General features: G+C 40.9%; 2 protein-coding genes and 1 long non-coding RNA gene across 5 annotated transcripts in view; 1 reads left to right on the top strand and 2 right to left on the bottom strand.

Annotated features, from left to right (window-relative positions):
• The window catches only part of CYTH3 (cytohesin 3), a gene marked incomplete at its 5' end in the record, with an annotated part of 49,201 nt that extends 48,297 nt beyond the window's left edge, over window positions 1–904 (bottom strand). Inside the window, one exon of the mRNA XM_082292523.1 lies at window positions 654–904. Within this exon, the coding sequence (XP_082148649.1) occupies window positions 654–684 (31 nt within the window). The remainder of the gene's footprint in view (window positions 1–653) is intronic.
• A 120-nt stretch (window positions 905–1,024) lies between these two features.
• Window positions 1,025–22,442, top strand: LOC309579151. Of its 3 annotated transcripts, XR_014226878.1 has the most exons (6): window positions 1,025–1,432; window positions 1,667–1,771; window positions 3,869–3,974; window positions 4,509–4,638; window positions 20,160–20,245; window positions 21,580–22,442. It is a non-coding gene; the product is annotated as an uncharacterized lncRNA (long non-coding RNA). The 3 variants fall into 3 exon arrangements; XR_014226879.1 differs by having other exon boundaries at window positions 20,160–22,442; XR_014226880.1 differs by lacking the exons at window positions 20,160–20,245; window positions 21,580–22,442 and adding an exon at window positions 6,222–7,690.
• SMIM10L3 (small integral membrane protein 10 like 3) lies at window positions 22,038–23,872 on the bottom strand. The gene is made up of 2 exons (XM_082292242.1): window positions 23,639–23,872; window positions 22,038–22,170 (listed from the first exon to the last, which is right to left on the bottom strand). Exons 1-2 carry the CDS (start codon window positions 23,822–23,824, stop codon window positions 22,150–22,152), a joined length of 207 nt encoding a protein of 68 aa, XP_082148368.1. The 5' UTR covers window positions 23,825–23,872; the 3' UTR covers window positions 22,038–22,149.
• Between the last annotated feature and the right edge of the window lie 1,377 nt (window positions 23,873–25,249).

The raw sequence follows: 25,249 nt of genomic DNA, 5'->3' as shown, positions 1-25,249 counted from the left end.
GGAGGGAAGCGTGTGGCACGTCTGCAGTGCCTTAAACTGGGGCAGCGCGCAAGCCCGTCTCCATAAGATAAAAAATACAAATAAAAGCTTCCCCAACATGCGAGTCCGGATTTTCTAAAAGTAGTATCTGGCAAGGTTAACGCCGCTGCCTTTGGAAACAGTTCACCTCGTTTAAACTGGCTGAACCACCCCGTGATTATCACCGAGCCTCCATTAAGATGACACACACAAACAGAGACCTCGCAGAGCTTAATTACTCTTTTCCCTGCTCGTACACCGCCAGACGCACACTTTTTTATCTTTTGCCCCTTCCCCTCTCGCAGCAGAGCAGCAGCTGCAGCAGCGAGCGCGGGGCTGTCACGGCAGCGGGGCCGGGACCCGCCTGCCCTGCCCTGCCGCCCCCGGGAGCGCCCGGACCCGCCGCGCCCCCGCCAGACCCTGCCCGGGCACGGGGCACAGAGACCCCATTGTGGCCCAGCCCCCGCCCGGGCGCTGCTCGGTAGCGCCGATACAGCGGCTCGGCCCGGGGGCGCCGGCAGGACGGGGCAGCACCGGCGGCAGGGGCCGTGGCCGCTCTCAGGGGCTCCTGCCGTCCTGCCGCCCGCAATGCCGGCTGAGGGCCCGCGTCCCCCCCGCACGAGCCCCGCACTCACCGCCGCCACCTCCGCCACCCTCTTCGTCCATGTTGGGATCGCGGGCAGGGCGCTCCGCGGCGGCCGCGGCTCAGGGAGGCCCGGGACTCGTTCCACTCGCTCGGCGCCTCGCGGCCGCTCCTGCTCCTTCCCCTCCTTCTCTTCCTCCTCCTCTTTCTCCTTCTTCTCTTCTTCTTCTTCCTTCTCCGCTGCTACTACCAGTGCCGCCACTCTCTGCTGCTACGCTCTGCCGCCCCGTCCCTCCCCGCCCAACCCTGCCTCAGCCCCGACAGCCGCCACCGCCTCGGCCCAGCCGCCCGCCCCTCTCATGTGACCCGCGGAGGGCGGAGGGGAGGCGGCTCCGCCCGGCCCCTTCGCCGCCACCCCCGCGCCACGGGGTCGCGGCCAGCGCCGCCCGTCCCCCTCAGCGCCCCGGCCGAGCCCTGCGGCGCAGCGGAGCCTCTCTCCCGTCTGCCCTTTGCGGTGTTCCGTCCCCGGCAGGTCCCGCACGGGCGCGGCCCCGCAGCGCCGAGGCCCCTAAAGCGACCTGCCCGGGGGCTGTCGGGGGTCGCCGGGGCGGTCGGGAGCGAGAGGAGCCTGGGTCGAGTCACTTGGGTTCATGTCGGTGGGGGTCGTGTTTTGGGGTGTGCAAGAGGGAGAAGATGTCTGCACAGCCCCTGGCTCTTTTGTGGGGTTCTAAAGACTCCTTGGGCCGTTTTAAAGGGAAGCGGGGAAGAGCGGGAGGAGACTGGAAGGTGAGGGCTGAGCTGGCCTGAAGCAGCGTGGTGAAGGGGGACGAGGTGGGTTGAAGTCTCTGAAAAAGAGCCCGAGACATCTGATGTTTCTGCATGTTTTCTGCTGATTCTTGCTTGCTCCTTGTTCTTGGGCCTGGTGCTGGGTGCTCCCACTGCCACAGGGGTCATGGAGAGTCTGGTGTGGAAGTGGGACTGTGCCCCATGGGCGGTGCAGGGGTTTGTCTTGGTGAGTATTGTGTGTGTGGATAACAGAAAATACTCTCCTGGTTACTGCCCTAGGAGCCAGAGCATCTGTGGGATTTCTTTAATCTTCAATAAAGAAGATCTTCAGTGAGTTTCCTACCATGGCAGTCAGGGTATCAGCAACCTCCAAAGTCTATAAAGGTAAGCAGAACTGTACTGGTGCACATCACCCTTCCTTCCTTCCTTCCTTCCTTCCTTCCTTCCTTCCTTCCTTCCTTCCTTCCTTCCTTCCTTCCTTCCTTCCTTCCTGCCCCCCCTTATTATTTTTAAAAATCTGTTCGTGTCAAAATTTTATTCAGAAAGGAAGCTGTGGGAGGAAAGGGTCAGCCAACAGGAAAATACCGGGTTTTTCATTTTCCTTTTGTAGGCTGGCACGGGACAGAGCACCGGCTAGGAAGCTGTGTCAGGAGCACTCACCTCTTGACACTGCTGCTAATAGCTGGTTATTACAGCCCATTTTGCTGAGAGCTGAGGTTTGGCTCTGACAGCTGCTCTGGTGATGAAGTGTTTTACCTCATCTAAAAATCATAAACCTTTAAAATACCCCTCTTTGTCTTTCCTATTTTATATTAAATATTGTTATAAGTTTAGTAAGTTAGTTATAAAAAGGATATGATTACATAAAACAGAAGCATCACCTTGGTAAGAGATTTATTTTGAAATGCATGTCTATAAAGTGCCATTACAGGATGGTTTAAAATAAGTCTTAATGCAGATGAACTGACAGCGGGCTCTGAATATTTTTGCACACTGAGCAAACTGTTCATTTACATTAGTGGGGAATCTGGTTCATGACAAAAATTCTAATTTTATAATTGATCACAGATTGTTTGCTTTCATTTCATTTATGTTGTTTTACACCTTTATATAAAGTATATGCTTTTATGTTCTTGTTTCTGTTTGTCAGCCTGCCTTCCTTCCTTCCTTCCATCCATCCTTCCTTCCTTCCATCCATCCTTCCTTCCATCCATCCTTCCTTCCTTCCATCCATCCTTCCTTCCATCCATCCTTCCTTCCTTCCTTCCTCCCTCCCTCCCTCCCTCCCTTACTATACTTTTGCTACGAGGAAAATTCTAGTCCAAAATAAAAAAGCCTAATCACTGATTCTAATAGCAGGGGAGAATGAAGTGTGGAGAACAGTCCTCCTCCCACCCATTCAGTGCAAAGTTCCTGTTCACCTCACGGAAGCAATACTAGTTCTAAAACTCTCCCAATTCATAGCAAATATAAAAATTATTTTGTTATGCAAAGAAGATATGAAAAATGTCTGTCCTAATTCCAAGTGACCAGCTGTAATATTTTATAGAAACTTCTTGGTGAAATCCAAATCCAAACTCATGAGATATGGAAAATGTTCTTTATTATACGTTTGTTATTAACCTGAACAGGGAAATTTTCAGTATTTTGCTGAATATATAGCTTACTGTGTTGGAACTCTGGAATATATGTCATTCAATACTCTCTCAAGGAGAATCTGTTCTTTCCAGTCCTGCCTTAGCAGGATGACTTATTAATGATACATAGTACAAAGGAGTATTGAAATTATAGTGTTCTCTTCAAGGCTGAGTGTCTTTGAAAGGATGGCAGATATTCCTTAAAACACTTTCATTCATGCTGTGTGTATCATAAATAGACTTCCTTTTGCATGGGCCTTATCCTACAAATGTTCTAAGCATAAAACTGTTAATTTTGTGTACAAGGTGCTTTAGTGGACAAAGCTGTTCAATCTGTAGGTGAGATGTGTCACAGAAACTTTTAAGATCAAGCTTTTCGCCCTGTTGCCTCATTTTCCTGTGTATAGAGTAAAGCTCATGTCTGGCTGTAAACCTAACTAGGTCAGGAGTAGATTTTTTGAAAATGTGTAAAATCAAGTAAAGAATTACAGTCACAGTTCTACATCGTAGCTATAGCAGTTCTACCATAGCAGAACTCCTCCCTGGTTTTTGGCAATTCAACAGCAACAACACCACTATCATTAAACACAGAGTAGTTCCTTACCAACAAAGATTCCAGGAAGCAATACAGGTTACAATCTCAGCAAATTCTAAGACAAACTCCAATAGATTATTTCCTACTCATGTGAATAATTCTGTCACATCTGCTTTGTTTTCTGGAATTTTGATCGTTCCTCTGCTTTGAAATACATATGAATTTTAATTATTTTTTCATACTATTGAGAGTTTCAATCAACAGTTTTCTTGAGATTGCTTGATTTTTTTTTTTTTTCCTTTCTTGCAGTGTCTTCTGTAGTCTTAGCTCTGTTTTTACCACCAGTGTGTTTGGCAGTTTCATATCCACAAGTCTAACCTTCTGTGTTGGAAGAACTTCATAGTCTGTCATTCATGTAAGTAATAGTCTAATAGCGGGTCTGTTTAAATTATTTTTAGTGGAAAATTGGGCTTTCTCCAAAAACTGCTGTTGGCAGGGTTGATTCATCAATGGTAAATGTGGTTGCTTGCAGAATTTTCGGGTAATATACTTTGTCTTTTTTTTTTTTTTTTGGTCCCCCTTTGGATAGTTCAGTAACTGTTCTGATTCAGTTTCCACTAAGAAGTAATTTATCATGTCATTTTTCATTTTAAGGGTTCAGGAGCACATCTGTTATGGCATTTGTCCCTTCACAGAGAGTCAGTGAAGACAACTGAAACTTACATCACATTTTTGTGGTCTATAAAGCTCATTAAATATTAAGCCACTTCTGTGGGTTTCAGTTTGAACCAGATTCCAAGAGTAGTGAATGCAAATAAAAACTATACGATTATAGATTTAATAAAGTTTTTATTTCTAATCAAAAGCATGAGCTATGAAGATGTTCATACATGGATAGTAGCATTGTATTCAAGTATAAGAAATAAAATTCTGGATTTTCTTATTGCAGAAAGAAATGAAGTAACTGTTGGGCCATCAGGCTGGATGTCAGTATCAGCCACAGGGAGATGGAATAATGCTCCTTACTGTTGGAGGGAAGACTTTGAAATCTTTCTGAAGGAGGCAGTCACTCCATGCAGGTATTCCCATTTTGTGTGTTCAGGCAAGACATGACTAATTTGCAAGTCTGGCTTAGTGTGATTTCTGTTAGATTTGGTAAGAAGGATAGTTACCCTTAGGGAGAACAGTTAATCTTAAAGACATGAACATCTGTACAGTCTTGGTAATACATTCTTAGAGGATATAGATCTGTCTTAAAGAATGTAGGTCTATCCCAAAGAATATAGATACATCTTAAACAATACAGATGGTGTGCAGTGTTCTGTAGTCTAGAATTGTTTGGTTGATTTTACAACTTGCTCACATAGATGCTCTCACATTTTTAGAAAAATGGTGCAAGCATTACATTTCCTAAAACAACATCTTGTTGATAGAATCAGTCATTGATACCCAGCCATTGTAATAAAGAATAATTCTGTTTCAAATCTAGACAATCAAACAGTTATTATTTTTTAAGAAGCATTGCTTAATAGTTTCCATGCAGGAAAGTCTTAGTCCATCAGCATGTCTTTTTTTTTCCCAATTTTTTTTTATCAGTACTTGAATAATCTGGTACTCTTAAACCCCTCAGGCAAACTCTTTGACTTCCTGTGCTTGGCAGATGGGTTTTAGCCATGTATTGTTTCTTAAAATGTTTGTGTTGTCACACGTATCATATTTTTCTCAGCTGGAAAAACATTTTTATAGAAAATCCCGTTTTCTGGTTGTCTCAAAGGTTTCAAAAGTGCTTGTACCTTGCATTTAGGCGAAAAGAAATTTACATGCAGGTATTTTATATTGCTTTGGGGAACATCAGAGCTAAAGCTTAGCAAGTCAAACGTCTTTTATGAATGGTGCTTTTTTGTATTGATAGGAAGATAGTTCCATTCAAATAGTCAAAACCCCCAAGAATAAACATACCTCTCTTCTAAGAATTTTGCAGGGGTTTCTCTCAGATTACCTTTGAAATCACGTCCTGAATTTTATTTGCAGTTTATTTTAAATTCCTGGTCTTGACACATTTGAGGGTTTGTGGTTTTTTAAGATTTCTAAATGAGCTTTATCTACTGCCAGCATCAAATATTACTGGTTTTGGAAGGCAGCTCTTGTTTCCATTGTGTAACACCGATAAGGCCACTTGTGAGTCATTGAGGAAAAAACACCAGAATTCCCCAGTGAGGAAAACAAAATTCATTAGAAATTGCAAAGGTCCAGCACCTCTGTAATGCTTCTGATCTGAAATATACTTTGCATTAGAACATGTTCTACCTGTAATAATTATGCACAGTACTAGACACAAGCAGGATGCTTTCTAGCATGAAAGCAGAAAAAACAGAAAAAAGAGGACTTGGATTCAAAGGGCATGGGCTGAACCAGATCATGGGTGGAATTTTGCATGAAGCTTGAGAGGGTTTTTCTATCTCAGGAAAGAACTTGATGTAAATTAACTCTCAAAGGAGAATGTGCTGATTAAGGCCAGACTGTTCCCACCCTGAGAAGTAGCCACAGTCTGAATTCCCCTCTGCTGGCTAACCCCAGCTTGGCATGGTTAGATGTATTCTCACATACCACTCTCCAGTCTCACCAAGGCCTGGGAATGTAAAATTCCTAATTCATCCTACAGTGGGAGCTGCAGCTGGGCTGCAAATCATGCATGAGTCCTGCTCTGGCTGAATGCACATGGCAGCAGCTGATGGATGGGAGCCCCCACAGTTCCTCCTCTCTGCCTGAAGAAGCCTTCTCAGCCAAGTCCCAGTGTACCAGGGCTGGCACCCCCTGGCACACGTGGCAGCCAAGTGACAAGCTGTACTTGCTCATGACACACGGTGTAAGAAGGGTCACACCAGGTGCTCTTGTTGATTCACCAGTGGGTGAAATGCAATGGCATATCTCCACATGAGCTGGCTCAAATCTTGCTGCTGGCTAGTCAGCAGTGCACAAATCTGGGTTTAATAAATATGGAGCCATAAATTCAGACAGGAGCAGGGTCTGGCAACTAATGATTTTGACTTTTAGTGGCCTCTGAGCTGTTTGTGCAGCTGTTTGTGAAGCCACGCTTAAATCAGATCACTCAATCCAGGTTTTTATAAAGTTATGTCTAATCTAATCACTTTGAACTAGAGTTGCTCCATTGATTAAATTCACGCTCTGGTCCCACAAACAGTTGCATTGGCACAGTTGCAGCACTGGTAGACAGTGACACACAGATGGTATGGAAAGAAGGAGGGGAGGCTGCTGGATTGTAAGTTTGTCTGTGGGGACAATATCCCTGCATAATTCCAGCCTTATTCTGAACCACAGACTCTCCATCAATTTCACTTCCTGATCCCTCATGCTCAGCCCGTCTCAAACTGAGCCTATACTCAGGCTTACATGCTTGTTATGTCTCATCTGTGTAACACTAGATCATCTAATGGTAATAAATTGATCAAGATTAAATATGAACATGTAATTGCATTTCTTTCAAGGTTAGCCAGCTGTGAGTTAGTGTTTAGACCAAGCTTTATCCTGGCTTTTTACTGGCAGCAGGAAGACAGATGATACCAACTCTAATGTAAAACCATCAGGAGGAAAACCACTCACCAGTCCTTGTTTTTGAGGGTTTTGGGTTTTAAATAACTTTGTACTGCTGGGTTGAATTTGTACAAAGAATTTCATGCCACATTGCCATCCAAAGATTAAATTTATTGCATCATGAAATTGTGGTTATATACTGGTGAGAGGAGGCTTTCAGCTTCTCTCGTAGGTTATTTTGGAATATACCTGCTGAGTCTAGGGGAAAGGGGATGATTCTTTGTTAAAAGGTGATGTGTAGTAGTTTAAATTCTTATGGTATCTAACCAAAGTTTATTTCAGCTGTTGCAGTTAGAAATAAACACATGGGTCTTAGGCCAAAAAACATTCCTTAGACCCTTAACCCTCTCATGGTTATATGTACTGTTTTATACCTTTTGTATCCTCACAGATGTAAGAATAATTCCATACACATCTATACCAAATAAAAAGGTTTTGGCATTTTCTTACCATAATTGAAGTGTACTTTCGATTTAAAAAGCAGATCTTCACCTTAATTGTCTTTCCCCTGCTGTTTTTCTCTTTATAGTCTTAAAGAAAGAAAAACTGTCTCTAGGTACAAGAAGATGTTAAGCAAGGGAGAGTCGAAGTTAAGACTTGGCAAGAGCTAAAACAAAGAATTTTTCCAAGGAAATGGAGGAGACAGGTCAAATTAATTCCTTATGTAACTCCATTTACCTCAGTACAGTTACAGGAAGGATGAATTTGGTACCTTCTACTTCTGTGGTCAGAAAAGGATTTCTGTGATCTCAATCAGCACAGTATAAAATAATAATTCTTCAGAAACAGAATTTAAGTCTGGTAGAACTGCCCTTGTTATTTTTAGTCTATTAATATGATTGCAAAAGAACAATAGGTCTACAGAACAACAAAAAACCGTCTTCATAAAAAGATTAGTATGTGATGATTTGTAGCTTACATCCTTGGTAACAATTTTTTGTGGGAAAGAGGAATTCATGACAGACTGCTAAAATGAGCAGGGACAGCTTCTCTTTCTTGTAAGTTCCAGAAGCTTTTTTCCGGTTCACTGCATTGCAACTTCAACTTTTCCCCCTCTGATCTCATTCTTCTCCTCTAACCACCCCTAATTCAAATTCTCCTTTCCTTCAAGATTCTTCGGGTTCCACTGTGTGTGCAGGGCTCTCTATGGCTTCTCTTTACTGATAAGTTTTTTAGGTTTTTCTCCTCAGGCAGAAATATTCAGCCCCTTAGGACAGATGAAGGAGAGGTGTTCAGCCTCCACCATAATTTCTTTTTATATTTTAAACTTCAATATGTTTGAGATGCTTTAAAATAATGCATATTCACTGTGAGAGCCCAGCCTTCATGTGCCAATCTGTAGCACTCAAGTGTAGCCATACCCAGAGATTATTTCCATTTCAAAATCTTGTTATGAAACAACACCCCTGCCTCTCCACCCCACTGCCAAATTCAGGAAATACTTCTAATATCAATGTTAAGGTCTTTTAATTCTGTAACATAAAAGCATTCATATAGTGTATTAGTGCAATGAAATTTAAGTCAACAGTCTGTCTTTTTTATCCTTACCAACTTGCAACTATCAGTTTTAATACAGAGGAAAGTGTCTGTGTATACAAGCATATAAAAGATGTGAAAATACAAAGGCATTTATTGAAAACAGACAAAACCAGGAAGATGATAAAATAGCAGAAGGAAGTGGCCTCACATATAAAAACTTTTGCTTTGTATAGCAGAATTTATCACTAAAAGCTCAGGCTGGCAAATTGCCATGCTTTGGACTAAACAAGGAATGTAACATTAAAAAAATTTGACTTCGTGTACAAAACACAATAGACACATTTGAAACAGTAATGTCCTACAAAGTAGTTTAATTAAAATTTTTTTGTTTCTTTTTAATGTGTATTTTTTAAAGTTTCATTATATTTTCAAATAGCAGAAATCTCATTTGCACAGATGCAAGCTCTCCTCTTAAGGATGTGTGCATCGATCAGGTGTGCCATTCAGCAGGATATATGAAATTCCCAAATATCCAAAATTAAACAATGATGGTGGAGCTGTATTTTGGAAGGAAATAATTTTATTTCAAAATAGTGGAACTATTAAAGCATGTTTTATAAAAAGTTATTCACTCTACTGCAGTTTTAATGCACAGCTGCTCAAGTAAATGTGGACTGCTCAATGTTCTCACACTGGATAAAGAATATGTTTTTTAAATAGACTATGTTCTCCATTTCTTTTCATGTTGGTGGGGAAAAAAATTGAAAGCATTAGGGAATAACAGTACAGTTACGCCTGAAAGACTTTCACATAGAAGTCTTTGAAATCTGCTGTTGATTGAGAACACTTCAAAAGCCTGAGAATCTGGGATACTTAATTCTGTTGTTTTACCACCTGAGAACAAATGAATTATTTCCTGCAAGGATGTTCTCTCCCCCTGGCCTCCTAAGGCCTGCGTTCTGGTATTCCTGCTGGAAGTGGTATCCAGTAGAACATGGATAAACTCTCATGAGTAACCAAATCATGCCCTTGCTCTTTACTCTGTAAGGCTTTTCCAGAGCTTGGCAGGTATGAAAGACTCCAAACCTGAAAAACAAGATGGCAGATAACTACAATTAAAACAAACTGATAATTTTTTTCAACATCTTAATCACATTTGCAAGATAAATACACTGCTGAGTACTAGTTATGTTCTTAAATATTATCTCATTCACAGTTAAAACCTTTTCATCTTGTTGACCAGAGTAATTATCTCCTCCATACATATAAATCATTCCATGATTTAATGTATGGAGTATTTTTATATGTTTCTTATATTTGAATCTCCAGTGTCCTGCTTGATTCTGTGGAATTTCCATATTTACTCTCTACAAAGTACAGTTGCCTGGCAGTTCTTTTCCTAGCTGCTGCTTTTCCCTGAAATGGTCTGGACTTCCTGCATAATTTGTACAAAGCTTTCCTTTCTATAAATGTCATTTTAATTTTTTTTAGTGAAGCTGAGATATTCTGATATGAGTTAAAAAGAGATAAATTCTTCGTATTCTTCAGCTAAAATAATGAAATGATGCCTTGAAACTATTAGAAAGGAGATAATACTGGTTTTATGTAAGTAATGACAGATAAATGCAGATAAATCAGTATTCTCAGAAATCTAAAGTGCTAATCAGTAAAAGATGTTACTCCAGAATGCTGACCATAGGCAACAGCAATGAGTAAAGCAGTATCTTTATCACAACAGGCTTTTGGAAGGTCTGTATTAATTCCAGAATTATACAACAGCAAAGAAAGGTGTGCTTTTACCATGCAGCACCTATGGCTACACATTTGGGGTGTGTTTCCATTCTTTCTACTGCACTTTTAATCATTTATGGAAAGCACTTAAGCAGAAATTTATCCTTGATCTAAACAAGCAGATACTAATGCATGTGTATGTTATATATGTGTTTATATATAGTTACTACATGCGGTCAGGAAAACTACAATTTCGTATTTTATGTTAACAAAATGGTCTTTTATCTCTAGATCACATTATTACAGGTGTGCTGGGAGCATGATGAGCAAAATACTCCCTGAATGCTACTGCAAAGCTGGTTACACATCCTACCTTGGTTTCAGTCCAGTTTTGAACAGAGGCCTGTCCACTCACATTCAACAGTCACTTGAATAATGGGAACTCTTTAATTTCCTTACAGAGCCCCTTAGTAAAAGTTTAGACACAAACTCCACCTTTGAGTTTGGAGTCTGCCTCGTTAAAACAATGTCTCCTCCCCTTCTGCTAGCAATCAACAATTGTTTAACACTTCTGTAGTACTTCTTTATCATGATAACAATAGCAACTTTTTGAGATGTCATGTGACATTCTCCCTGAATTATTGAATTTACTCTTGATGGGGCTGTCTTCTGTTCTAAGTGGAAATGGCAAGGAGACACTGCTGTGCCAATAAATGTGTCAGTCATAACACAATTTAGAATAACTGGCCAAAGTAACTGTAAATTCTTCCTTACAGTGACAAGAAATTATATAACTTAACAGTGTTTGTCAGATTAATTTGAAAAAAGAAGTATTGTTATTTAAACTGTGACAAGAAAAGGTGCTCTGAAAATATACCCATTTCTTCTCTAACAGCCTAATTTCTTGTAAGGACTTTATAATTAATTTTGGTGTGACTTCATTAACTCTCCATTTCAAGAAGATACTCCAGTGTATTTTCTTGATCAGTAGCAGTAGATAAAAATATTAAAATTATGTTTAACTGCAGCACCAACATCAAGCAAAGTGATATAAGACCCAGTATATCACAAATGAATAATGTGTAGCTGAGAAAGAAAAAAACCAGAATTTAGTTCTCCAGGAAATAAAAAAGGTACACTTCCTTTGCATAAAAAGCTTTAATAACCTTGTTAACAATTACTTCGAGCAGTTCATGTGAGAATGTCTAAGATTAAAACGAAATAGTATGTTTAAAGCTTTGTAAAAAGTCTTATCAAAAGCTTTTATCAATTTAATCATTCAAATAAAGTAGCAATTTTTACCCTTTTATGAACTGGAATTCCGAGGAAATTTCTCTTAGAAGACCATCCATATGCTATAACTTTAGACATGGTGTATTTTATTTTTCTAGTTCTCAGCTGGTAAATGCTGACTCTTTTTTCCAAGATAATACACTTAAGGATGGCTGTTCTATGAAGAGCACAATATTTGGAATGGATGCAATGAATTTCAAGGCCCTTCAGGAACATGATATTGTCTCAGTTTGAATGGCTGGGAAGATTCACATTGACTCTGCTGTGGGTAGGGCTGCACTTTTAACCCAGACTAAATTTAATGATATTCCCATAAATCACCAAGTCCAGGCATTGTGGCTCAGCTCACGCAGGCAGATCCTCAGCTCCAGAGCTCTGATTAAGTCAACAGGGCTAGACATCAGTACTGATCTTGTGTGACTGGATTACAGGATTGGAGCTGTGATTTGTCCTACTGAAACCACTCTAAGGTACTTAAACAGATAAATCCTACTATCAGATTTCTTTTCTTATTGATTACACTTTCTGAAATAAAGAAAACCAACCAAAACCAAAAAACCCCAACTTCGCTTTCTCCATGTAGCATTCTGATAAGGTGCATGTAGGGCTGGAAGGACAACAGAAATACCTGTGGGGGAATAATAGTAGAAGTGTGATTTTCCTCTTCCACAAAAGGTTGTAAAATATTTGTGCTTTTTTTTTAATTTCCTCTGAGCCCATTTCCAGTCCTTAATTAACCCCACCCTCCTTGTGTGATATGACCTGACAGTTCCTGTTATAAAGGAAAGTCATAGCTAGGTTGCCCCCTATCTCAAGTTTTAATTCATACCTTCTCATCCCATGTTTCTGGCAAAATGATCTATCACTTTAAACCAAGAATATGTTCAAACACTTCTTTTTCTTAATTGGTTGGTCTTTCTGTTTTTTTCTCCATGGGTTTATTCCTTGCCTCTCAGGTTTGTATGTTAGGCTGAGAGGAATCATCTTGTGTATCACATTATCTGATCATGGCTGGAATATCTGCTAGGAGGCAGAAGAGGCAGATCACCTGCTGAATTTAACAAGCACACGTGAATAACAATCACTGACCAGAAGTATTTTCATTTATAAAAGCATCCTTTTATACTAACTATAGTTAACAATAGCCATATACAAAATGGAATCAAACCTTTGGGCAGTGCTGTTTCAATAGGGGCCTTCAGAAAAACCACTTCCTATGTGATGAAAGAGAAGCTGCTCAAAAATCCATTCAGGAACACCTGTGATTCCTTATGGATACTTTATGAAGATATATTAGAATTAACTGTAAATTGAGCAAGTAGCAAAAATGGTTGATGAACTGACTGTAACAAAATATCCAGTGATGAAAAACTCTGCAGACTTCTGCTTGCTAGCATTGGCAAGTAAGTAGTTTAGCTAAAGAGAAGGAAAGCAGAAGATACAGCTGTCAACTGCAAACGAATGATTATAAACCAGAAAGAAAATGTGAGGAAGAGCTCTGAAAATTATGATTGACAGTGACAACACAGACCAGACAGCTTTTATTTTAAGCAACAGATTGTTGGGAACATACCACCGTATATCAAAGTGAAGGACTTGAAACCTGCTGTAGTCTGTACAGATGTTCTCACTCAGAAAGCAGCTAGAGGGAACAGAAGATAAAAGAAGGCTGTCCAACTTCAAAAAAGGTTTGAATTTTCATTCTGTTTTGACAAGTTTTTGTGCTAGTCTGTGATTTTCAGTGGGATAGAAAATTCAGCATCTACAAACCTGACCTAAAGTGAGAAACACCTGAAGGGGTACAAGCGAACCCTTAAGGAGGTGCTATACAACATCATAAAATATTTCTTGTTGTTTTAATCTTAAATGCTTTTCTGTTGAAGGAGGCAGAAATTGGAAATGCTGTAACTATTCTAGCTCTGGAGCAGGTCATACGTGCTTGCAGTCAGCATGCAGTACTTGGAATGCAAGGCTGAGATCTGAGAAGCAATTTAGGAATCCCTGCTATAGAAAAGATTTTTTATGATACAAAGCAAGACAGGATTACTGAGCTCAGAAGGGTTATTCGTGAATAACTTCCAGCTAAAGTGATTAAGGGCTTCAGCCACTAGCCCCAGAAAAAAACCAACAAAGCATCAAAAACATCCTGCTTGTCATTGCTGCTGACTTTTTGTTCAATGAGCAAGAGGTCTGTGTTGGTTTTGGTCCTTTGCCCTTGGGGACACTTTTAACAAAACATAATACTTGAAAGAATTCCAAAATGTGGTTGTTTTGGTTTTTTTCTTTTCTTTTCTTTGAACTACAAGGTTAAAGATAAATAAAGGAATATTTTGATTTGTCTAAAAAATACTTGTGATAACAAATAGACAAAGCACTTCCTAACGTTCAAGACTTACAAGTACTTTTACAAACACACCACAGTTCTTGATAACAAAAACCCCATCCAATTCTTTCTTTTTTTAATGGAAGGTAAAGCACTCCACTTTTAAAAACTCGTCTCTTTAAGAAATATGAGTATCTTCAGCAGAATCTTTAGTACTTGTGTTTGAGGTTTTGGGGTTTTTAAATTTTAAGCTGCTATAGTATCTGCCAGAAAAAGCAAGAGCTAAGAAACATACTGAAGAGATAAATGTTGTGATGAGTGGAAATTGCTAAAAGGTTCCTCTGGCAATCTCAGATTTGCAGAGAGGAAATTTGGGCTTCCGTACAGATGAGTTGCTCTTAGAGAATTTTACAGTATGAGATGAACAAAGAGACTACCACAAAGTCATAGGCCACCAGCTTGAATCCAACTTCAAAGCCTTTCAGATCCTAATAGGAAGAGATTTGGATATGCACACAGTAGCATGTCTATTTCTCAGTATTCAGAGTTCCTTAGCATTCCCCATTGCAGGTATCATGCCCAATTATATAAATGTATATAAAACTACTGGTAAACCATCTGTAAGAGATGACAACATGAGTAATTAAGGCTGTAACATATTACAGTCACAGTGGGTGGTTGGAACATGCTGGAGACCCAAAGGTTACACAATTTACTACTTCAGGATCTGCCACACAAATTCCAAAAGCCATGAGGAACCTACAGTGATGTGCAGGGAGCACTGGTAACACTTTCTTAACCATGGAGATCTAACCCCATGGCAAAACCTTACAGAACTTTATTAGATTATTATATTCAGTTTTGTCCCCGCTCCTTTTTTCCTGTTTAAATGCTTGTTTTGAGGGACAATATGATCTCAGCACTCATCATTAAGAAAAATAGTACATACTAATTTTGTACTTAAAAGTATCAGCCTTTTCTTCAGGGTTGCCAATACCAGTTCTTTTCAGAATACAGCCCGTAACAATAACATACTTCCTCAAAACATATCACTTGTGGCAGCAAAGGACCCCCAGATCAAACAAAAACTTAAGTTTTTTGAGTTTAGAATCAAAATGCCACCTGATAGCAGCTTTCAGAAGAGACATCTCTGAAGGGTGAGTGGCTCCTGTTATAGTATGGTTTTTTTAATGTTCAACATTAAGCAGAGGGTACATGTTTATTCTGCTCCATTAATGGGAACATTTCATTCAGCAAAAACAAGAGCTCTGGCATATCTGTTAAGATCTTGGTGATTTTAACTGTGCAGAGAAGCACCCAGCAATGTTTATCCTCAATGATGCAAGGGAGGGGCTATGGCCATTACATGTATTTACCATGGTTTGCCTTCCCCTTTAAAATGAAACTGTGCTGCAAGACTGGAGCTACTTAGTTAGGAAATACCTTGGAATTATGTTGAAAGTAACTGGCTTGTTAAGGTTTCTCACCAAAAAAAAAAAGTGTGTAAAAAGAATGCTTATGAATGAATAATGTGGCTAACATCATTAAGCTAGCCTTGAGTTCAAATACCAAATCCCCAAGGTCAGGTATAAGCACCGAGCCCTTTTATTGTCACAGAGGTTTTAAATTTGCTTTGTTTCTGTAAACACAGATCTCTCAAAATGTACCTCTGAAAAAGGCACTCACTGTCTGACTTTATATTGTCAGAAACAAAATCTCTTTAAGTACATCCGTACAATTTATACAATGAAAAATTGCAGTGAGAAGCACCAGAACCACCTCTTGTCTTTTAAAAAAGATTTTTATTTCTGTTTTTAAATAGCTTGACAAAACCCATCCATTGGTACTCTGAGTTCAGTTGTAAACAGTTACAATACATTACTGCTGTGTATTGATTTTGTACATTAACCTATTTGCAGTGACAATCCATAAGACAAGTCAAACTGAAATGCACTGTACTAAGAAGTACTAACAATGCTGTAACTCAACATACTCCAAAGACTGATGTGTAACTCCCTCCTGTGGTGTGAGCGAGCAGCATCGCAGTCAAGAGCTTCTGGCAGCTTGGGGAGCACTCCCGATATTCAAAAGTCTGTATTCAGGTTTCAAGTCTACTATGGAAACTTCTCTCCCAAGTTAAAAGTGTCACAATACATTTTAAAAATACATACAAAGTTGTAAACATCTTTCTCTGGAACAACAACAACAAAAAACGTTTGTGCCAGCCTTCTCCACCTCCCACATTGCAATAAAAAAATAAGAAGCATTAAAAAAAAATAGGGCCAAAGACCAAGGCCATAGACTAAAATTGTTCTGCAGGGATGACATCACAGTTTACAGGAAGTATTGAGTATCAGCATTGAAAATTAGTCACTATCAGGCAGCAGAACCCATTTTCAAGAAAGGGTTTCGCTCAACTTCAAGTGATGAATCAGGCACTGAATATTAGACTTCCCTACTTTTAAGAACAAAAGCTTGAATTACATTTAGGTGTAATGTTTGATAACAGCTAAAATTGACTACAAACAGAAAATTAAACACTGCTACTTTTGCAGTTTTGGTTTTGACCACTTTTGCTATCAGGTTTATATGGATCTTCCATGAAGAAGGAAGGAATTTGCAAAACAGACTACGAATACATAGAGATCACAGAAATAAAATGGACCTTTTCAAGGCAGATTTACTTTGTGGAAACCTCTCTGGTCATTTTCTAAAATGTTTTAGCTTTTAAATTTATTTCATCATTAACAATGAAATAACCATCTTAGGCTGAATCCTGTATCACTAATTCCAAAAAGACTAAGGTAATTGAGATTTTTGGAGGCAGTAGAGGATTAATTTCGAAGTACAATAGGATTTGCTTTTACCAGTGCAGGCTGGTAAAGGATAACATTATTCTAGCACTTCTGTATTTATTATTCTTATTTTATTTTCACACTGTCAGGAGATTGATATCTATGACCCTGTAATTTAAGTATGAGAGTTGATAATATCAGTATTTTCATAAGCAACATTGGTTTATTTTAAAGTTCTATCAAATGCATTTCTTCCATGAGGATTAGAGGCTCTGCAGTCTAAAAAGGATCCCCCCTGCCCCCAGTTACTGCCTGTGCATCACAGAAACAAGTGTCAGAACACATTTTATTCTGTGCACTCTTAGGGGAAAAAACGTTTCAAAATATTCACGTGAATGTACTCTTTAATTTTTTGAGAAGTTACACTGTTTAAGTTCTGACCTTACTGTATTTTGTAAGCCCCAAATTCTAGCTGCAATTCTCAGCTGACAGAGGTACCACACATGCAAATTAAATATTGGATTTTAACTAAAGCAGCTGTTTTGAAGAGAAAAAAAGCAGAAATATGTCCCATTGACTACATATTGCTCTGCCAGTTATACTACCTGTCATACACCCTAACGAGAGACTAGGACTCTTACATCTCTGCATGGTTTCTGTCAATTTGTTGTGCATAATTAATTACAGGACACTGTTTCTGAGGTGGAACAAAATATCAGCATATGCTTATGCTGAGAAATCACAGGGACAGGAATATATGTAAGACCAGGCCATAAAAACAAAAGTAGCAACCTGACAATAAGATGATATATTAGGAGAGTACATACAGGCTTGTTTCTTCCAAAAATTAAATGTGTATACCTATAAGGGGCAAAGGTGGAGAGAAGGAGAAAGGAAGCAAACTTTGGCAAAGTTTAAGAAAGTGCAGTCTTTATAATCCTAAAAATAACTTTCAGAAAAAGAGAAATAAACCACAAACAGACAAACCACCAAACCTCAAACAGCAACAAAACCAAACTCAACACTGAAAAAGCAAAAGGCTAAAAAATGTCTACAGCTAGAACTGTCTCCTGTGCAGGATGATGCAAACACACGATTGCTCGGATTGCACTGGCTAAAACCACACGGAGAAGTAACACCACCGTCTCTGCTGCTTTTTGCACTGCAATGTCAGAAAGTAAAGAAGCATTTGCATAAGCATCCCAACATCATACTGTAGTAAAACACTTTTTATCCACATGCAGAGCTCTGTGCACACACATTTAAAAGTATATTTTCTTCTCAAAGCAGTATACCATATAGTAAATTTTCACTCGAGTGTAACTACTAGGAAATTCTCTAAATATTGAGTATCTTCTTCTTTTCTAAAAGCAGAAATAAAACTCTGCTCTGTAGTGCAGGAAGGATCTGGACACTAATCAATGAAATTTTAGAAAGCACAAGTTGTTTAGTAGAACCCTGGCATTTTGCTTAGAAATAACCTCTTTCTAGAGCAGGATGAGAGACAAAATACAGAAATACAAAGGCAACTCCTGGTTGAGTATAAAGGTCCCTTACCCCCTACTAAGAATGTTATTTTTCTGTACTGTAATAATCATCTGAGCCAGTCCCAGCCCTAACAGCACATTAACTCAGAAAATTTTCCACATTGGGTGTACTGAAGCCATGAAACTCCACACAAACTGGTTTTTGGCCAGGATACCTGCCATCTTTTGAGATGAGTTAGTATCAAAACATCTATAGGAAGAAAACAATGGCATAAACCATATAGTGTTAGATTTATCTATAGTTTCAAAGGATGGATGCCATCCTTCAGGTTCCCTATTCTCCCTCCAGACAGGAAAAGCCATTTAAACATTGTCAGGGCAGACAGTTCTTTTAGTGCAAGAACAGCGCTTTCAATCAATCCATGGCCTCCCCAGATTTAAAGTGCAGTATATTACATGAGATTTTAACATACCAAACTATTCTTTATTTGAATTTCAGAAGGAATGTTCAAGTTAAAATTACCCTTTAGGTTTTAAGCAATAAAATTCAAGGCAAGGTACATAAACTGTCTTAAAATGGATTAAATCCACTCACTTAAGACTTATTCTTTGTATCTTATGTTCAATAGACATATAATACACAACAACCATCCATCATTTCACTTAGCTGTTTTGTATTTAAAGTGATCCTGTAATAAGTGATGAAAGGCCATGCACTCAAACAAGACTTTGCTTAAAACAGGACTGTGATACGTAACACAGTTCAACATTCCAGGATCTCCTCCTGCATAGGCTTGTCATCAATAAGGAGAAAACCCTTGGCACTCTGCTGTACACACATTTAAATTCTAGTTTACTGGTGGTGTCTCTCGTGTTTCATTCCCCCCCCCCCTTTAAAATCACAATGAAAAATAGGAGCATTAAAAACTGGATTCATGGTTTTATGCCTTTAGCTACTCCTTTTGCCCATTAACCTGACAGTCTCAGCTGCAAGTTCCTGTATGTAACTGTGGTTCCCAACACATGAAGTGCCCAAATGACATACAGCAGAGAATGTTCCAGGCCTAACCAGTCAGCTGCACAAACAGGGTCTCAAGTAACAACTGCAGGTACAGCTGTGCCAATTGATCCTTTGTACAGAAGTCCAAGCACTCAACTTTTGGGTGCAGGACTGTGTTCATGCACAACTTAAGGTAAGGCTCACCATACAGGGAGAGTATGGCTGTACCTATGGAGCTGCTTAGAGAGGTTTAATATGGAGTTGCACAATGTTGCTAATGTCTTTAGCAATCAAGCCAGCTTTAACAGGCTCCAACCCCTCCCCTCCCTGCCTTCATTCCTCTGCCCTCAGCTCTGCCAAGTGGTTTTTTGAGTCAAGATACAGGCAGACAGCAGCTTAACACCGTAACTCCATGCCACAGACATTTGGAGAAGAGCCTTTTTTTCTGGTGTTCTGGGATTTCAGATCCACATCACTTCAAGAATCCTGAACCTCTGCAATACCACATGTTAATACTACTCACTGCAAGACTGATAAATTCCAGCAGTGGAGATGAGAGTGAATGGCTTGACTAAGAGGGAACTGTTGCTGTCAGTACTTACAATACATAATCCAGTATTATTTTGGGGCTTTTGCTCACTTCATAACAGGTAATTGCATGGTCAAAAGTCTACAAGTTAAACAATCATTTAAATACCAGGGAAAAAGTTATCTTCTAAATTGAAGTAAGTGGCCTTTTGTCTCTTTTAGCATCCAAAAGAAACAATCAGCCAATGGGGATAATGAAAACATATCATTTAACATAAAAAGTAATAGATCTTATTTTCAGTACTCAAGATTAAAAGTTTCCAACATTTCTCCCTGTAACACTGGTAACCAGCATCTCATCTTCGTAATCAAGGACTTCTCTACACGTGTGCTAACAGCCCAGTAAACACCACACTGGAAATTCTACTGGCTTTCCAGGTAAGTTCAGTTTTAACTAAATGCAGCATCACGTTCCCTCTTTCCAAGATGAAGCAAGACCAGCTGGCAAAAAGGATACCTAGTGTGTGAATCACTGGCATGGCTTTACTCCACATTAAGTCCTCACTTTTAAGTCAGGGTGAAGGGGAAGCTGAAAATGCATCCTAACTCACACACCAACACCTCCCTCTTTATGTGAACCTTTAAAGCACATTAAGCCCACCTACAGCAATGTCTCTGTTGAGAATTTTGGACATTGAATCCAAAGTTTCACCTACTGCACAATGAGTTACTTCACTGAAGTGCCAACAGAAGCCTGTTCCTCAAAATGCTATTATTCACCAGCAGCTCTATGGAGTCCAGCACTTTTGCCCCATTCTTTGGCAAACCTCATTGTTAGAAGCCTGTCCCAAAGCCAAAGTCAATAGGCCCAGAAGTTATTAATGTACTTCAGCAATAACAATCACTTTTTCAAGGAAAAAAAAAATTGTTTTAGAAAGTTTACAGTGTCTATTGTAGCACAATAAAGCTCACAAGATATTGTTAAAACAGAGCAGTGAACACTGCTGAGAATTATGCTGCATTGAAGACCACCCTCCCAACAGCTTTCCAGTTCCAAGTGTTTTAAGGACTGATATATTAGTTGCTGTTGGATTCAGAGCAGGAATTCAATTCTACAAGAAACAAGTTTCATTGGAAATGGTTATAAATAGTACTAGCCAGAACACTCCACCAATACAAACTCTAAAGAAAACAAAGGATCTGTGCTAATCAAATTGGGTTCTAGTTTAGTTTAACAGCAGACCTGCAGAAGTCCCAAAGAGTCTGAAGATTATGAAGTTCTTTACTCAGATGCAGCTATTCCTCACAAAAAAAAAAAGTCCCTATTGTTCTAACAGCTAGTTTAACTAGCAATTACACAACTATAATTTTTACCTATCTACTTCTCACTAAAACCTGAACTGTAACCTTGTCTCTCTTATTTTCTGCTAATATTAAAAAAAGTAGTTACTAAAATCTCTGTATTTTTTTACCTTCACTACTGCACACCAGAGACCTGCTAGTGCAAAAGCTAGCACAGAGATCACTAGCTGTATGATGTGAAAAGTATTAGTCACATATTGTATATTCAAAAGCATTTGCTCATATCCAAGTGTTTGCTCTGAAGATACAAGGTTTAAGTAACAAAGAGAAAAACATGGTTTCTGGTTGTTTATGAGTCCCACAGCATAGTTGTTCTTAGAACAGATATCAAGAAGTCCACCAAGCTCCAATACTTTAAAAAATGCAAACTGTAATTCATTCTCTTTGCCACTGCTCATTTCTAATTCCAGAAACCACAGGTTTTTATTATACTGCAAATTTCCCAGCCAGAATTGTGCAAAACATACAAAGTTGTCTCCTGGGCAGCGTGAGCTGAAGTCTCCAGAAATGCTACAAGCTTCTTCCAGCCAGCCTGTTACTGAGATACCATCGATGCAGTGAGAAACCCTATCGAGACTGTCTTTCCCAGAAGAAAAACGCAGATGAAATGAATCCTTCCAAGGAGCAGCTGCACTTGAGTTCGTCCCTGCTGATTCACTGAAACTCAGAGGCATTTCCTTGCCACCAGAAGGCAGAGGTATATTATTAAAGAGAGAACAATTCCCGATGTTACATAATTCTTGTAAACTGCTACGATGATTTTGAGAACTGTCCAACATGGAATGCACATGTGTCAGATGAGCTGCTGGCTTGTGATGATCTGGGCCATCGTCACGTACTCGTTTCTGGGTAAAATCTTCTTTCTTCATAGTCCTAGAGCACACGAGCACAGCTTTGCTGCTTCACAACAGGCTGGATTTGAAGAAGAGTGTGACTGACTAGTTGCAGCATACAGTGCAAGCAGCACACCAAATCACAAGTTAATGGATCTCAATATGGACCTAAAGATAAAGAATGCAGGAAATTATTACACTGATACCCCAGTTTCCTAGTTCCCACTATAAAGAACCAAAAATAATTCAAAATCTTCCACAGAAAGAATAACCCAGCTACAGAAAGTAACAGTTGTCCCAACAGACAAATCTCCCTACAGGCTGCTTGAGCACATCCAGAGGGCTAGGAAGTATACTCAAACACCAGCCGCCTTCTGTAGTTTCAGTTTAATCTCCTACAAGCTCTCTTTTGGTGACAGGCATGAAAGTGAGTCAGCAAACAAGCAGCCAGAGAGATTCGCTGTGTAACAGCAGCATTTCCCTTAACCAATAGAAACACAGGCTGGGACTGATTAGAGGCTCAGCATGAAAGGTTAATATTAAAGTAATCCTCCTGTAAACAGAAGTGCAAGCTGAAATCAGACACACAACACTGGAAATCAACAATGTACCAAGAACAGCTTCCTGGAGGGGAGGGAACTGGTCAGACTGGCTGCCCCAGCACAGTTAGCAGGTATCAGCTGTAGCACAATCAAAGGACTGTGCCAACACTGATAACCAGCAAAGACAAGGCTTTTTCAGCTACCAGGGTTACTAAGCTACGTGTACCACTCCTGGCCATGTGGCTTATTTTCAAGCTTCAGAACTGTAGGGCGAATTCCCAAAACAAAAATAGGATATGCCATACTTTGACCTCTTCCCATTTCAAATTATCTTTTACAAGTAACAAACTCCAACCAGACTTGTCTTTCAATACTTGGCCACCGGCCAGATGTCAAAACTTTCATTACAGCTATGTTTACGAAGAGTGCCAATCCTTGGCTAGAAGAGATGTTTGTAGTGACATTGCATAGCCTGCTTCTGTTGCCAGTTAAGTTAAAAGTAAATCTTTCATTTCATCACAAAAACAATGAAACTTCTACCCTACAACAGGTCAAAGCTGTGTTAGAGAGTTCCATGTTTTGTAGAAACAGGTTCAAAACTGGAGGGATACAAATTAAATCTGAACCATCTTTTTCATGCAGTAACATTGGTATTTAAAACTGGCTGCGTTTTCTCTGCCGCAACTGTTCTTGATTAAGAAAAAAAACAGATGAAGGAAATTGTTTTCTTCGCTCCTTGGTGTCAGGAGCGCGCTATCAAAGTGCACATATTCACAGTTTATTCCCAATATTTAAGTCAGCTATGTCTTAGGAACAGGAAGGCGACACGTTTGCTGCTAACACGCAGAGCGAGGAGCACAGCGGGGCACTCACAGCTGGCCACCGACGAGGGCAAGGCTGCGGGGCTGCAGCACAACCCAGGAGACATCGCCCCGGGTGACACAGGGCAGGGCACAGCCCCCGCCCCGGCGCGGGGACGAGCACTCGTCCGGCCGAGCTCCGCCGTTATTCGGGGCAGCGGCCGCGAACCAGCCCCGGGCCCGGCCGGAGACACCGGGACACGAGCCCGCCCCGGCCCCGCCGCCCCCGCCCACCTGCAGCCGCACGTTGAGCATCATGGAGGCGACGATGTAGAGGTAGGGGAAGTTGATGCGGAGCTTCCAGGCCAGGTCGAAGAAGATGAGAAGGGTCCTGGTAAGCCCCTTGCAGAACACGCCGTAGGACCTGGCCGCGGCCGACTGGGAGAGCCTGGCAGCGAGCGCGGACAGAGCCGCCGCCATAAACCCGCCCCCGCTCCCGCGGCCGCGCCGCGCCCGGGCGCCGCCGCCGCCTCCTCCTCGCGCTGCGCGTGCCCGCCGGGCGGGGCGCGCGGCCGGGCGTCACCACCGCGCGTGCGCCGGCCGGGCCGCGCCGGGCTGCGGCAGCGCGCGGCTCTGCTCGCTGCGCACGCGCAGGGGGCGGGGCGCGGTGGCCGCTGGAGCGGGAGCGGCGCCGCCCTCGCGAGCCGCCCTCAGGAGCCGCCGCCCCGCCCCTCGCCGCGGAATTACCGCAGGGATCGCCGATTCCCAGTCCTAGCCCAGCACAGGACACTCCCCGAGAATCCCGCGATGTGCCTGAGAGCGTTGTCCGGACACTTCTTGAACTCTTGTCAGGTTTGGTGCTGCGACCACTTCCCTGGGAGTCTGTTCCAGCCCAGCCACCCTCCTGGGGGAAGAGCCTTCTACTGATACCCAACTTTAACCTCCCCGTTTTCTGAGGGCGTGACCCAGGTGTGCGATCTGGTCTGCTCAGTGACAGCTGTGTGGGCCACGGATATCATAGAATGGTTTGGGTTGGAAGGACCTTACAGCCCATCCAGTTGCACCCCCTGCCGTGGGCAGGGACACCTTCCATTATCCCAGGTTGCTCCAAGCCCCGTCCAACTTGGCCTTGGACACTTCCAGGAATGGGGCAGCCACGGCTTCTCTGGGCAGCCTGTGCCAGGGCCTGCCCACCCTCACATGGGGGGAATTTTCTCCTAACGTCTAAAGCAATTCTCAGTCAGTGGGAAATGTCAGTAATGGTTTCTGGGTTTGGGTGTGCTTTTTTGTAATTTCGTTGTTTACACAGCCAGGTGATGAATTCAGTGAGCCAGCTACTGTCACAAGGAAATACTTGCTATGCCTTTCAAGCTAATACTTGAGTTACATAGTGAATTAAAAATACACTGTTCAGGCGCAGATTACACACAAGATTTTAAAAACATTTTGCGAGCATTTCCTAGGAAGGTCTTTGAGATAAATTACCATCACGACACTTTTCAAGTAGGCGAAAATATCCCAAAAGATGAACAGTGGACCAATATAATATTTGGACATGACCCCATCTTTTTTCCCTAGAACTGTTCTTTATAGTTTTCATTCAATCAACTTTCAATAACTGAAATGAAACAAAAAAATCAATACATTGATCTAAATGCCTTATAAAATACTGTTTTATTGCCACAGAATCAAGCTGATGCATGGAGAAAGAATAATTCCAGAACAGGACATTTAGCAGCTTTCCATTATTAACTGGAGAACAAGGTAGGATACACAAAGGTTAAATCAGGAAGCTGATTAACTAGATGTCTGCCAGAGTCTCATTAGTTCTGGCTCATGTTGCATGTTGAAACAGATGCGACACAGTATCAATTTTAAAATTTTGATTTAAATTACTTTCTACAC

Source organism: Coloeus monedula, assembly GCF_965178545.1.
Source record: "Coloeus monedula genome assembly, chromosome: 16".
NCBI classification, from domain to species: domain Eukaryota; kingdom Metazoa; phylum Chordata; class Aves; order Passeriformes; family Corvidae; genus Coloeus; species Coloeus monedula.
Note: the sequence above shows the minus strand (reverse complement) of the source record. Positions and strands in the feature narration are given on the sequence as shown.

Bases quoted from the DNA above. Each gene is read 5' to 3' on its own strand.
- SMIM10L3 (XM_082292242.1), bottom strand. From the start codon at position 23,824: ATGGCGGCGGCTCTGTCCGCGCTCGCTGCCAGGCTCTCCCAGTCGGCC. The intron at 22,171-23,638 runs GTGGGCGGGGGC...CTTTATCTTTAG, and splicing joins TGCTCAACGTGCGGCTGCAG to GTCCATATTGAGATCCATTA.